The 14055-nt window shown below is 46.1% G+C and overlaps 1 protein-coding gene across 1 annotated transcript in view; it reads left to right on the forward strand.

Annotated features, from left to right (window-relative positions):
• The window catches only part of CEPT1 (choline/ethanolamine phosphotransferase 1), a 34843-nt gene that overhangs the window by 408 nt on the left and 20380 nt on the right, over positions 1-14055 (forward strand). Inside the window, exons 2-4 of the mRNA XM_084275993.1 lie at positions 1312-1713; positions 5872-6019; positions 6986-7127. Coding sequence (XP_084132119.1) covers positions 1318-1713; positions 5872-6019; positions 6986-7127 — 686 coding nt within the window. The 5' untranslated portion in view covers positions 1312-1317. The remainder of the gene's footprint in view (positions 1-1311; positions 1714-5871; positions 6020-6985; positions 7128-14055) is intronic.

The following is a 14055-nucleotide window of genomic DNA, read 5'->3' on the forward strand; positions in this document are numbered from 1 at the left end:
AGGGCAGCCGCCCCCGGGGCTGAGAGGGGCTTTCTGGGGTTATCTGCATGGGGCCAATTTTTCTGCTTTACACCCACAGGGACCTCCTAGGTGACTAAGTCAGATTTGCTGATAGGTGTATGGGTGTAAGTCTGCCTGCTCCCAAGCTTCTCCAGGCCCTGTGTGAGCAAGGCCCTGTTTGCTGGCTTTCTCCTCTGGCTGAGAGGGCTTTCTGAGGCTGGGTTGTTGCTGCTGGAAGTGAGCCTGAAGCTGTGGAGAGTGGAAGTGAAAGCACTTGTTCTCATGTCATTACTGACCTTTGATTTACATGGCTTTTCCTCCCTACCTGCTATGGGTGTTGCTGGTGGCTTTAGAGATAGCTGTCCTCTTCCCCTCTCTGGCTTCGTTACGCTGGACTTCACAACTCTGGTTCTGTTAGGGGTTTTTCTGGGGTGAGGGTCCTTGTTTGCACTAGAAACACTATTCCTGACCCTGTGTTTTCTTTTCACAGCTGCCTCATGCTGCTGTCTTTAGGCTGGCTGTCTTTGACCAGCCAAAGCTGTCCAACTTCTGCATGCTTTTTGCATATCCTAAAAGTTGACTAGACTTTCAGCTTTCCCCTGAACTGAGCTAAACCTGGAGAAGAAATAAGCTGGACCAAACCTGAAATCTGTAACAGCCATCTGAAAAACAAGTTGCTTATAACCACCTTTAAGCCACTTCAAACCAGCTCAACTAAAACCTCTACAAATACAGGGGACTAGTCAGTGCCATCAACTAATAAGCTGAAGTGGTGTGTGTCTGTTGTGTGTGGCTGGCTCTCTTCTCAGAGAGGTGTGAGGGGACTGGCTGTGCCACAGTCTGTAACAGAAGTCGGTGGTGTGGTGTAAGGTTCTGCTGCTGCTTAAATTTAGGCTGGTGGCTGCAGGATATTTGCTTCAGTAAGCAGCAGGGAAAGCAAGCAATAGCAACTTCACATTTGTAATTGCATCGAGAACTGGCTGCCCAGGGGGTGTGGAGTCTCCATCTCTGGAGAGATTCCAGCCCCGTCTGGACGCCGCCCTGTGCAATATGAGCTGGGGAGCTGCTTTGGCAGGGGGGTTGGACCCCAGGAGCTCTCCAGGTCCCTTCCAACCCCTGGGATTCTGTGAACACGTTTCCTGTTCTTCCCTCATCAGTTGTCCAAATACCTCCTAGAACTCTTACAAATAAGTCTTCCTGCTTTGCTGGATGTTAATGAAACATTCCTTGAAGCAGCACCTGGAAACCTTTGATACCTTAAAACCTTCCTCGTGCTCCTCTTCACTGTCTTTCACCCCTTTTGTGTTGCAGGATCTTATGATTCACCGGAACAGCTGCTACCTGCCAAACAGAAGCTCCAAGACTGCCCAATCCATGAGTGGGCATCGAAATATAAAGCGGCGATGTGGGGAGTCGCATCTGGAATCCCCCGCGGGCTGCGGGCACGGCCCCACTGCTGCCTGTGTGTTAACCAAGCTCGTTCAGTTGCCCACACCTCCCCTCTCAAAACACCAGCTGAAACGGTTAGAAGAACACAAATACCAGAGTGCTGGACGATCCCTGCTTGAACCCTTAATGCAAGGGTACTGGGAATGGTTAGTTGGAAGAGTTCCAGCCTGGATTGCCCCAAATCTGATCACCATCATTGGACTGTTAATTAATATATTTACAACTCTGCTATTAGTATATTACTGCCCAACAGCTACGGAACAGGTAAGTTACAGACCTCTGGCAATCTTTCTTCGTGGATTTTGTTGTCCAGTGTTTTCTGGTGGGTTCTTGTCTTTGTGGAGATCTATTTCTCTCTGCCCAGCATGCAGTTTTCATATGTTTAAGCTACGTTGGTGATGAGTGTTGCCCCTGGGTGAATGCTTATGTGCTGAAAAGAGGGCACATGGACTTTGGGGTTAGCACACTGCTTGCTGAGTGAAGTGGTGGTTCCTCTGGCCCCTGTGCACTGTATGAAACAGGATCTAGTACCAAAATAGCTGTTCCGCTTGCAGCTATGGAGGACCTGTGACATGAAAGCTGTGGCCCCACAAGCCTTGGGGACATGTGCAGCTGATTCAAAAACAGATTTTCAGCCGTCTTGCTTGCCTGGCATGCAGAGTTCTTGCCTGTTTACTTTGTGTTTGTGACTAGGTTAATCACCTTCAGCTTTCTGATCTGGGGTTACCACACAACAAGAAGTGCAAGGTGACTCGGTTGGCAGCGAGCTGAGGCTGCCTGTGAGCCCAGCTAGAGTTGCAACACAGTGAGGAACTTGAGCTCAGACAAGGGACTGAGCTCCAGAGTGGCACAGCTTGAGAGATTAAGGCTGGCTGCTTCCTCTATGGCTGGTGTGACTAAACCCTGTTTATTGAAATAAAGAATGCTTCCTTCATCCTGTGCTGGCCTCAGCAGTTCACGTTACTGGGCAGCTCAGATCAGGACTGTGGGCTCAGTATGTGATGAGCTGTGGGAACACAGAGTTGTCTTGAGCAGCCTGCTACATGAGGAGTCTGTGCTGTGAGGAGGCTGGGTGAAAGTCGGTGTTTTTTTGTTCTGGTTGCACTAAAAGGTTCTGACCTCAGGAGAAGCATCTTAACTTCCTGTAACTTCTGGTTTCAGGGCTACAAAAGCCTTCACAAGGCGTTTCCAGTTACTAGTTTCACAGACTTTTCTCTCTCACTTGAGTTGCCTCATGAGGTACTTGGATGACTTGTTTTTGTGCCCTAGAAAAGTTTTTGTCACTTGAATGTTGAATCTTCAGATCTGCTCATATCTATAAGCACCCAAGAAGGGAATAATTTGGTACAGAAAAAGCCTGTATCAAATAGGTGGAGAAGCCTTGTGAGTTTTAGCTTTTAAAATACCTGGACTCCTTTGTAACCAAGTCTCTCAACTGCAGTTGGGACATTCCTTCCCAATCACATTTGTTGACACCCAACCCTAAAAAAGCCCCACATAGGTTGGTACCTAGAACACTCTGCATCCCTGTTCCACACTTGATGTAGTGAAGGGGTGTTTGCCTCTTGTAGGGATCTGATGAAATAGATAAATTTCACAATAACTTGTGGAATTTGGCAGGTGTAAGATGAAAAAATGAGTGTTGAGCAGTGTAGACATAGTGCAGCTCCTTCCTCTTTCAGACTGGCATTGGGGCATGACTTGGTTTGAACTCGCCACTTACTCCGGCAGTCTCTGAAATCCAGCTTGAGAGACCTGACCATGTCTCAGCAAGTGTAGGCTGCTGAATCTGAGTGTAATTCAGAGTACAGTTGTGTTGTAGTTGGTAGATAAACTTCTGAAGCAAGTACTAAGCTACACTTAGTGTCAGAAAGCCACAGCATTAGCTGCAGGCTGCAATATTAAAACATGGGCTCGTGTTTAACGGCTTGAGAGTTACTTTCTGCGAAGCGAATGAATCTGTCTTCTCACTTCAGCTGAGAAAAATCTTTCTGCTGAGGCAGCTTTCAGCCTGATCTGATTTGCCATATGGCACCACAGCCCCTTGTGCTGGCACGACAGGGAGGGTGCCATCTCAGTGCTGGAGCTGTAAGCCTAGTGCTTTTTTTTAAGTGTCAAGTAGCTGCCTGGGAAGAAATCGGGGCTTTGAAATTCCAGAAACTGATTTGATTTTTGCTGAAAGCGCTGCTGCTTTCAGATGCAAATGATCTCTTCCTCCTAGCTCAGTCTTGGTTCTGCTTTTTTGAAAAGCGACTTGTCTCTTCCTGTTGATGAAAGGTGTAGCCAAGGGAATGCAGCTATCGCAGCCTCGGCCGCAGCCAACAAGAAAATGAGATTCAGAGAGTTCTGCTGCCTGCTTAGTTGGGGCAGCTGGGCAGCTAGCAGAGTGCTGAGCAATGGAGTGCTACCTGGATTCTTGTTTTTAATAAAAGGAGGGGGGTAAAAAGAAAAGAAAATATTTGGGAGCTGTGAAATCTTAAGCTGGTGCAAATAACATCTAAGAGGAAGCACCTACACTGGTAATGAAGGTTGCGTTTAAAACAGAAGAGCCAGCACTCTGATTTAGGGGTTTTTAAAAAAAAATAGAGAAGAAAAACAAAAAGAACAATCCTACAGATAACTTAAAGATTGCATCTGAAATCTATACCTGAAAAATACCTTGGAGTGGAATTCTGCAGCATCAAAACCTTGCTCTAAGTGTGGTCCTCTGCTTTTGGGTGATGCTTTTCCCCTTTTACCTCTCCTCTGGTGCTACACTGCTAAAAAGCAGAGCATGGCCCCAGCTTTTGAGTAGTAAATGGCAGTGGCAACACAGTGCAAGCTGTAGGAAGAAATCTATTTAACTTGATGTGCTACAAATGAGTCACGGTTGTGTTGACTGAAGGAAGCTGGACTCCAGGGCTTTGAGAGGCAGGTCAGCTTGATTAAGCTACTTAACTGTGCTTGGACTTTGTTGGCATAGCCTGCTGATAAATGGTGACATTATAAAGTGTGTCAAATGTGAATAATGCAAAATATCCAATAATATTTGTTTTATGAAGGTGTAAACTGAGACAGACTAATGGCAGCCCTCTGGTGTTGGTGGTAATAATGGCTTGTGCTTCAAGCACTGCACAGAGCTTGGCTGTAGGCTTTGGTCTAGCAGGGATTTGGTGTCTCTTGTGTTCCTGCAGAAATAAGAATTGCTGCACAGGATGTCAATATTAAGGGTTATTAACATAGATTTGGCAGAGCTGCTGATACCTTGTAATAGAATAACCAGTTGGTGGAGGTGCTGTACTGGGGAGCGCTGAAGCTTTGCAGATCGTGGAAAACTTAGTGGCTGCACTTGAACTCTGAAAGTTGGAGCACTTTGCCATGATGTAGTTCTTGAAAGCCACTGGCAGTACACTGTCCTGGCAGTGTTTTGGTACGTGACACCTTATTGAGGTCTTGTGAAGATGAGCTCAGTGTTTGTGACACAGTTGCATGTTTTGGGGACTGAGAAACTTTCTAGTGTCTTTCTAAATTGGACAACTTACAGATACCCCCCACAGGAGAGGGAAGCGTGACAAGAACTTGATTGCACACTGCTTTGCAAGTGTAAAACTGACTTTTTTTCAGATCATGGAATCTTAGAATCTCCTGAGCTGGCAGGGATCCATAAGGATCATCAAGTCCAAGTCCCATATCCACACAGGCCCAGCCAGGTCAGAGCATGGGGCTGAGGGCACCATCCAGACACTTCTTGCCCTCAGCCCAGCTCAGGGCTGTGACCCCTTCCCTGGGGAGCCTGTGCCAGTGCCTGACCCCCCTCTCAGTACGGAATCTCTTCCTGACATCCAGCCTAAACCTCCCCAGTGCAGCTTCACACTGTTCCCTCAGGTTCTGTCCCTGGTCTCCAAATAGAGGAGATGGGTGCTGCCCCTTTGCTCCCCATTGTCAGGAAGCCACAGACCCCCATGAGGTCTCCCTCAGCCTCATCATCTCCTTGCTGAACAAACCCAGGGACTTCAGCTTCTCCTTGTAAGACTTCCCCTCCAGACCCTTCCCCATCCTTGTTGCCCTCTGGATACTCTTCAACAATTTTGTGTCCTCCTTGTACTCTGGCACCCAAAACTGCACCTAGTACTCAAGGTGAGGCCACACCAGAGCAGCATACAGCAGGACAGTCCCCTCCCTGGACTGGGATGTGCAATGCTGCTTCCTGCTTGAGAAAATGGGCTGTACCCATCAATCTAAGGTTGTAATTCTTGTCATTGTTTCACATTTCATGTCATAATCCCTCTGCCTCTCCCTGTGAGGAGCAGCTACTGGAAGGGCCAGGCGTGTGATGAGGAAGCATGTGCAGATGAAAAACTACTGTATGAGATTACAAAATAGTTTAAGGCTTTCTTTTTTTAAGGTTTAACAAAGCTTTGACTCTCACTGACTCTCTTGTAGGCACCTCCCTGGGCATACATTGCTTGTGCCTGTGGCCTTTTCATCTACCAGTCTCTGGATGCGATAGATGGAAAACAAGCAAGAAGGACAAACAGCAGTACTCCATTAGGAGAACTCTTTGACCATGGCTGTGACTCACTTTCCACAGGTATCATCATTTTTATTGAAGTATGAGGATTAAATGCCTCTTTCAGGGATTAAATCTGGAATACAGACAAATGCTGCTTTACTGGAGAAGAGAACAACCGGTATTGCTGAATGTATAGTTTTTCAGTCAGCCACCTTTCCATAGACAGTGCTCTTGATCAACTGAGTGTCTTTTCTTGTATTGCACTGAAAACAAATTAAGCATGTGGTTAATTCAGTCTGAGCTGGTAGCCTTCTGTGTATACCTTATCAGATAGTGGGTCTAAAACATTTTCCACGTCAAAATGCTCTTCTATATTATTTTAGATTAAATCTATATAGAGCAATTGCAAAACAGGTATGAAATCTAAACAAAGGGACAGTAAAAGTGTGAGTTTAAGATTAGAATCAGTAAGCTCAGTTCCTTTCTAGGTTCATAGAGTTCACTGAGCCAGCCTGAAGTTTAACTCTATGGCGAAAAAATGAGCAGTTGCTTAAATTGTGAAGCTCTACTTCTTCGTGAATACTTTGATAAAGTTGTGTATTTAAGGTGGGGGGAAGCATGAATTTTGATAGACCTTGGGATTTCTCAATGGCATCATAAAAATTCAGAAAATGGGGGAAAATAGGTTCAGGGAATCTTGAGAAAACCCCAAAACTCTGACTGCAGGCAGCAGTTGCCTAAATCACTTGAGTCCCTTTGTGCCTAATGCCATTAAATTCAACAAAAATACAGGAGACAAAGAAACCCTCAATACTGGGGGCTTCTGATAACAGCTATGGACTTAAATAGACACTTTACAGCCTGTACATTTTTCCTTCTTCCCCAATGGAAGTGTTAATCTCTAAGTCTGAAATAAACCACCTCAGGATACCTACCCACTGTCTCCCCTTCTCCGGGTCACGTTGTTAGATTTGTTTCTGCTACGGATCTTTACACCCATCCACACTTTATCTTTTTTACTATGTGACTGATTTTCTTCTGCAGTCTTTGTGGTTTTGGGAACTTGTATTGCTGTGCAGCTGGGAACGAACCCTGACTGGATGTTCTTTTGTTGTTTTGCTGGAACATTCATGTTTTACTGCGCGCACTGGCAGACGTACGTCTCTGGGACGCTGCGCTTTGGCATGTAAGTACCTTGGCTGGAAAGAAAACTGAAAGTTAGGCTGCTTTCCTGTTTAGTTGTGTGTTATGTGATTGTAGCTCAGATCCTCAGAGCACTAGTGAATTGTTTATATTCATCTGTACATGCTTAGAGCTTGTGGCAGCTATTACCTGTTGGATCTGCAATTAAAACTGAATGTTACTTACCTTGTTTTAATAGTGGTGAAATATCCTTTTGCCATAATAGTTAATTAGGTGTTTCTGATAAGATTTAGACCTAAATAAATAAGGGAAAGTACCAGAGTACCATACCTCAAGAGTGGAATGCTTTGGTCAGATGGTGGCAGCCTGGCTTTAGTATTCTCTTAACTATGTATGTCTTGATATTGCTTTGCTTGTGATGATGTATAGTTAATCTTTGCTCTTAACAATCATTATTCTTAGAGTATCTTAGCATGTATTAATTGACATTGTGCTCATGCTTTAAAATTCTAAGTCCTTTTTAGTTAGTGGAGACTGGTTCCATCAATAACAGGACCAAAATTGTAATGCAGAGATAGTCAAGAGCTGGAATCCTGCTCACTGCTGGGTGAGGGTAGGTGTGTTAAGAGAACAGCAGGACTCTGAGGATTCACTGGCTTTAATGGAGAAATACATGTTTATTCTATGTTTGCAGTCATAGATCTAACATATTTCACATAAAAACACTGCAGAACAGTTTCACACCTGGAAACCTCTGGAATTTGCCCTTAGTTTGGGTAGGATTTGAAACAATGCTGCAACATATGCTGTTTGTTTATAACCTGTCCTTATTGGTCTATGGATACTACTAAAACTACAGACCTCTCACCTGTTACAGCTCCTATTGACAGAACATTCCTACAGATTCTCTTGAGAAACTTCTGTGTTTCTGCTCAAAAATCGAAGGTGGCAGAGCAGTTTCCATATGTGCTGGAGGAAGAAAAGAACAAAATCTAGATCCCTATTCTAATCCAAGCATAGTTTTTCAGTTCTGTGATACTGAAATCATTAAAATAAGACATCTGGCTCAAACCTTGTACTGGTTTAGGCTTCTTACTTTCATGCAGTACTGGAAGTTTCAACAATGAATGCTTTGAACTTTGAGGCTCTGATAATTAAAGTTTGTCTGTTATTGATCAAAGAACCAAACAAAACCCCAAAACCTGACCTTGGCATGTGCTTGACTTTACAGATGGCAGTATCAAACCCACCCAGTTTGCTTTTGACTCCAGACAGATGTGTCCTTTACTCTTGGTATTTGTAACTTGGTCGTCTTGCTCTTGTGAGGAGTCTTTCTAATTCAGAGACAGTGACGAGTAGCAGATACTCTTGTTCTGCATGGCCTTACATGATGAGAATTTGATGATCCATCAAGGTGTAGCTAATTTAGAAAAGGCAAGAAGCACACAAGTTTGTGTATTGTTAGTCTAGATAATGGACAGGACATTTGTGTCTTCATTTGTCCTGTGTCATAAGGTTAATAGGCTGCCATAACCTGATGTTCATTTCTATGGCAAAACCTCTGAGATTATTTATCCAGTTAATTGTTTCTCACTGTTTAATATTAGGCTGTTTTTTCCTGAAGTTTTCACTTCACCAATCATAAAACTAAAAGAAAAGTCTCTATTTTTTCTACTCTTTCAGATTCACCAGAGTGCACAGGCTTAGCTATTCTTACTCCTGAATAAATGGGATTGGAGACAGCAGTTGAAAGGACCCAGAAAGGTCTTAGAGTACAGGAGCTTTTTTCTCTGTGTATCCTACGTAGTAACTCCATGTTCTAGGAAACGTGTCAGCACTTAGAGGTTGCCTTCCATTCCAGAGAAGCAGGAAAAAGTATGCAGTTGCTTATTGCTGATTGTATTTCTGCCTGATTAGGTCCAAGAAATTGTATTTCATTAGAGATCAACTCAATAAGCAAATTGGAAGCAGCTCAGAGGAGAGGAGCCAACTGCTAAAGGGCAAGATTAATATTTTATTCCTTACACAGAGCTGAGACTCAACAAACTTGAATGGTTGTAAGTGTATAAGCAGCTTGCCTTGTTGAAAAAGTCCATTCTCTTAAAGTAAAATAAAATTAGCATGTCAGATGAAGTGTGTGCTCGTGGAACAGAATGCTGGGTTTGTATATGCTGTCCTGGTTTACTGCAGGCTGAATATGAGGCAGCAGTGTGCCCAGGCAGCCAGGAGGGCCAATGGCATCCAGGCTTGTATCAAAAATAGTGTGGCCAGTAGGTCTGGGGAGGGGATTGTGCCCCTGGACTGGGCACTGGGGAGGCTGCACCTCGAGTGCTGGGTCCCGTTCTGGGCTCCTCACCATCAGAAGGACATGGAGGTCCTGGAGCGAGTCCAGGGCAACCAGGCTGGGGAAGGGGCTGGAGGGCAAATCCTCTGAGGAGCAGCTGAGGGAGCTGGGGGTGTTGAGCCTGGAGAAGAGGAGGCTGAGGGGAGACCTTCTCACCCCTCCCCTGCCCTGCCAGGAGGGTGCAGAGAGGTGGGCGATGGTCTCTTCAGCCAGGGGGCAGGAGATGGGACAAGGGGCAATGGGCTCAAGCTGCCCCAGGGCAGGGTCAGAGCAGATGGGAGGGAAAAGTTCTTCCCTGGCAGAGTTGTCAGGGCCTGGCACAGGCTGCCCAGGGAGGGGGCTGAGTCCCCACCCCTGGGGGTGTTTAACAGGCAGGTAGATGAGGTACTGAGGGATCTGGTTTAGCTTAGGACAGGAATGGTTGGACTTGATGCTCTTAAAGGGCTTCTCTAACCTTGTGATTCACTGGGGCTGCACAGCGTGTGCTCCCTGTCAGGAGAGCTCACCCTGCAGGAGGAGGAAATGGGATCCCTTCTGCTCAGTTCCTGTGGAGTAGGAAAGATCTCTGTTTAATTGTGCCCAATTACTGAATACATCAGTCGTGTGGGGTCTTTTTATTTCCACCCACAGCTGTGGGGAGCTGCCCAGTGCTGCACCAGGATTGTAGAATATTCAGTTGAGAAAGTAAGGTCCTGGTGACCTGTCTCCATCATATGGTTCCTGGCAGCTGATGCAAACTTCTCAGAAAGCTGCTTGTGTTGGATAAATAACTCCAAAAAATAGCTAGAGGTCAGTATTGCTTAAAAATTCCCTGTGATAAGCAGGAAGTATCTCAAAGCAAGCTGGGTTGGCTGCTCTAAAAGTCACTCTGAGTTGCACGCTGGTGTTGAGGCAGTGGGGAAGAATGTGGATAGCCAAGCACAGAGGTTTTGTTCAGCAACAAAACCCCAATCTGAGAATGGGCTTGTGAAAAAGCAGGAAGATACCACACAGTGAAATAAAGAAAAAGGTGCTTCTGAATGGCAGGAAAACATATGATATCAAACAGTCCAGATAATTTTGTTCTCCTGCCCTGTTTTTCAGCACAGTAACTGGCTTATCTGGATTGTGGACTTGCTGTGCTCAAGTACAGAATGAGCTTTGTTCCAGGCTTAGTCTTGTGTGGGTACATAACTGGGGAGTCTCTGGTTTGGGTGAAGTGCACTTTTTTTCTGCACATCACAGAAATCAAGCTGACAAGCCCTAATGGACTTCCACACGTCCATGGGAAAGCAGATCTAGGATTTTAGGAACACTCTGCAGAAACCAGAACTGTTAGGGAATATGATGCCCAAACCCTGAAAGGAATTTGCCTGCTGTTAGCTGAAGCCCAGTTGTGACCCCTAGCTCTGCTTCTTCCTGACCCAAACTTGTTCCCCTTGGATTCAGCCCTGCTCCTGCTTGCTGTTCTGCCTTCGAGAAGTATCTGAGGTGATGTGTGTGTCTGGGCAGGTTGGGTGCTGTGTCTGACCTCCCAAGGTCAGCACCCAGACAGTGTCGCTGCAGGAGCTGTCTCCCATCCTGGGTAGTTAGAAGTGAAGCTGGAGCTATTAGTCTCTGTCAGATCTGAGCTGGGTTCTGCATTGTAGCTTGCTGAAGAGACACGAGGTGCAGCACTGCAGAGGTAAAGACCTTGGACTTGGCTGTGCTAGACTGGGGGGAAGTGCTAAATCCTCTCTTAAAAATCCAGTGGGTGCTCATCAAGGGTCTGACACCCAGACACAAGAGGATGTTCCTGCACTGTGGTCTTCAGCACTTCACCTACAAGTGACTGTGTTATCTGGCTTATCCCAACTCTTCTTAATTGAAATGTAGACATTAAGGGCTGTGTGTGTAAATACACACAGTGTATTAATTAATTACTAAGGATGCTTCATAAGGGCATACCCCTCAACACTGAGGGAGGATTGGTTCTTGCCAGCTTTCATTTAGCTGAAAAGTTAAAAATGTTACTTCACTGTTTGAATAACAGTCCCCAGGGAAAGCAAAAGCATCCAGGCTGCTGAACAAAACAGCCGTTCCTGAGGAATGTTGGAGAATTTGGGGGAACATTCTTGTTCAGTGACACTGTAGCAGTTGTACATAAGCAAGAGCACCCTGGATAGTGGGTTGGTTTAGGAAGGGCAGGTCAGTTTGGTTAACCCTCTGAGCCTGTGTGCCAATACCACCACCGAGGCTTAAGGGAGAGATCAGTAAATGAGGCTGTATTTCAGAGAGCAGCTGACGTGAAGCCTTCCTCTTCAGCAGCTAGCAGGGAAGGAGTTGGTGCGTTGTCTTGGATGCACAATTCACACCAAATATCAAAATACAGAGGTGGAAGCCTTCCAAGTCAAAGTTTAGCACATTGAGTTCTTGCTCTTGGGAACAGCTTCAGGATCTCAGGATTATGGTAGGAGATAAGGCAGTAATCTCCATGACACAGGGCTTAAAACTTTCCATCTTACGAGTTTTTTGCAACACTTCTTCAAGAACTTTAACACCTTGGGTATTTGCAGAGGGGAGTTTGAAGCTGGGTAGATGCTCTTGATGTCAGGGGAGAGCGTGTTTCTCTACACTTGCAAGAAGCAGGCGTTGTGGTACCATGGTAGGTGTGAAGTTTGCTACTTGCAGCCTTCTACGTGCTAAAGTCATGTGTTGCCATGTGCCAGCGTTTCTCTGGTGCTTGATGTGGGTCATAGAAATAAGTGTAAGGACCTCACTGCAGCATTAACACAGAGAGCTGAAGTTGTTGAGAGCTGATGTAAATGGTGAGGGAGGTTTTCCACATCACTGATCCTGCTCCTCCTCTTCCTTTCCCTTTCACAAGCCCTCCAGCAGCGTTTGAAACCTGGAACTGAGCAGTCACATGCAGAGCTGCTGCTGGTCCTTCTGCCTTTATTGCTGAAAGATGTTCTGGCTGTTCTGTGGAACAATGAGCTTCAGCATAATCATAGACTCATAGAATGCTCTGGGTTGGAAGGGACCCCAAGGATCACAGAGCTCCAACCCCCTGCCACAGGCAGGGACACCAACCTCCAGGCCTGGAGCTACACAAGGTTGCCCAGGGCCCCATCCAACCTGGCCTTGAACACCCCCAGGGATGAGGCACCCACCCCCTCTCTGGGCAGCCTGTTCCAGCCCCTCACCACTCTCTCTGCAAAGAACTTCCCCCTGATATCCAATTTAAACCTTTCTTCCTTTAGCTTTAATCTATCCCCCTTGTCCTGCCAGTCTCTGCCCTTTAACAAGCTGATTCCCCTCCTGTTCCTCTGCTCCTTTCAGGGACTGGAAGGCTGCAATGAGGTCCCCCCCCCAGCCTTCTAATAATAACCACATGCTTCACCTCGTTATCTGCCCTGTGCAACTTTTAATCTATGGTAATGAGGAACAAAAGGCAAAAAATACCTCTCATCATAAACATGTTGTGTCAAGGGAAGGAGAAAAGCTTGTGGCTCATTGGTTTTTAAATGTTATTTTAACCTCAAGATGAATTTCTGGTAGCTGGGAATAGTTTAAACTTGCTTATGCTCTTCTCTCTTCTGCATGGTTGGCTTTATTCATGCTATTTATATTTCATGACATCCAAAGGAGAGGCTGGGGTAGAATGAGTTAAGATCAAACCCCACAGCAACCTTTAACACTGAGTGTTTGGAGTGGTAAGCATGTGACTCGCGGCCCCTTTTCCTCTCGTGCTGTGAGGATGAACATTCTTTTCTTGCTGCAGTGGTTCCCTTAAGAAAACAATCTTTTGTCTCATGCTCAGATTTGTAGTTCACTGCCCAGCCTGAGTAATCCCACTTGCACGCTTGGTAGATACGGGTAAGACAGATGGAAGAATCATCAGTTCTCAGGCCGGAGAGAATAATGTCTGCATTGCATGCTCTGCACTGAGTATGAAATGCTGGCTGTATCCCCTTGAGTATCCCAGCTTCTTCTGCATTCCAGTGAAGCATGAGTATTGTGTCCAGTTCTGGGCTCCCTGGGATAAAATAGACAGGGATCTCCTGGAGAGAGTCCAGAGGAGGCTACGGAGATGCTGAAGGGCCTGGAGCATCTCCCCTGTGAGGAAAGGCTGAGGGAGCTGGGGCTGTTCAGCCTGGAGAGAAGAAGACTAAGGGGGGACCTTATTAATGTTTATCAATATCTTCAGTATGGGATGCAGGGGGAATGGGCAGCCCCTTTTCAGTGTCTGTGGGGACAGGACAAGGGGCAATGGCTGCAAGTTGGAGCACAGGGAGTTCCACAGCAACATGGGGAAGAACTTTTCCCCAGTGAGGGTGAGGGAGCCCTGGGACAGGCTGCCCAGCGGGTGTGGAGTCTCCATCTCTGGAGAGATTCCAGCCCCATCTGGACGCCGCCCTGTGCAATATGAGCTGGGGAGCTGCTTTGGCAGGGGGTTTGGACCCCAGGAGCTCTCCAGGTCCCTTCCAACTCCTCTGATTCTGTGATTCTTTGATTGTCCTTGTCCTGGCTAGCAAAGCACAACAAACTGTTGGAAGGAATTCTGTGTGTTCACACGGTATTAAGCTGAAGCTGTGCTGGTAGGGATTGACTTGGTTTCAGAGTGATCTCCAGCGTAAGTATCTGTTTCCTGTTGCTCCTGGTTAGT

Source organism: Gallinula chloropus (genome assembly GCF_964237585.1).
Source record: "Gallinula chloropus genome assembly, chromosome: 27".
Lineage (NCBI taxonomy): Eukaryota > Metazoa > Chordata > Aves > Gruiformes > Rallidae > Gallinula > Gallinula chloropus.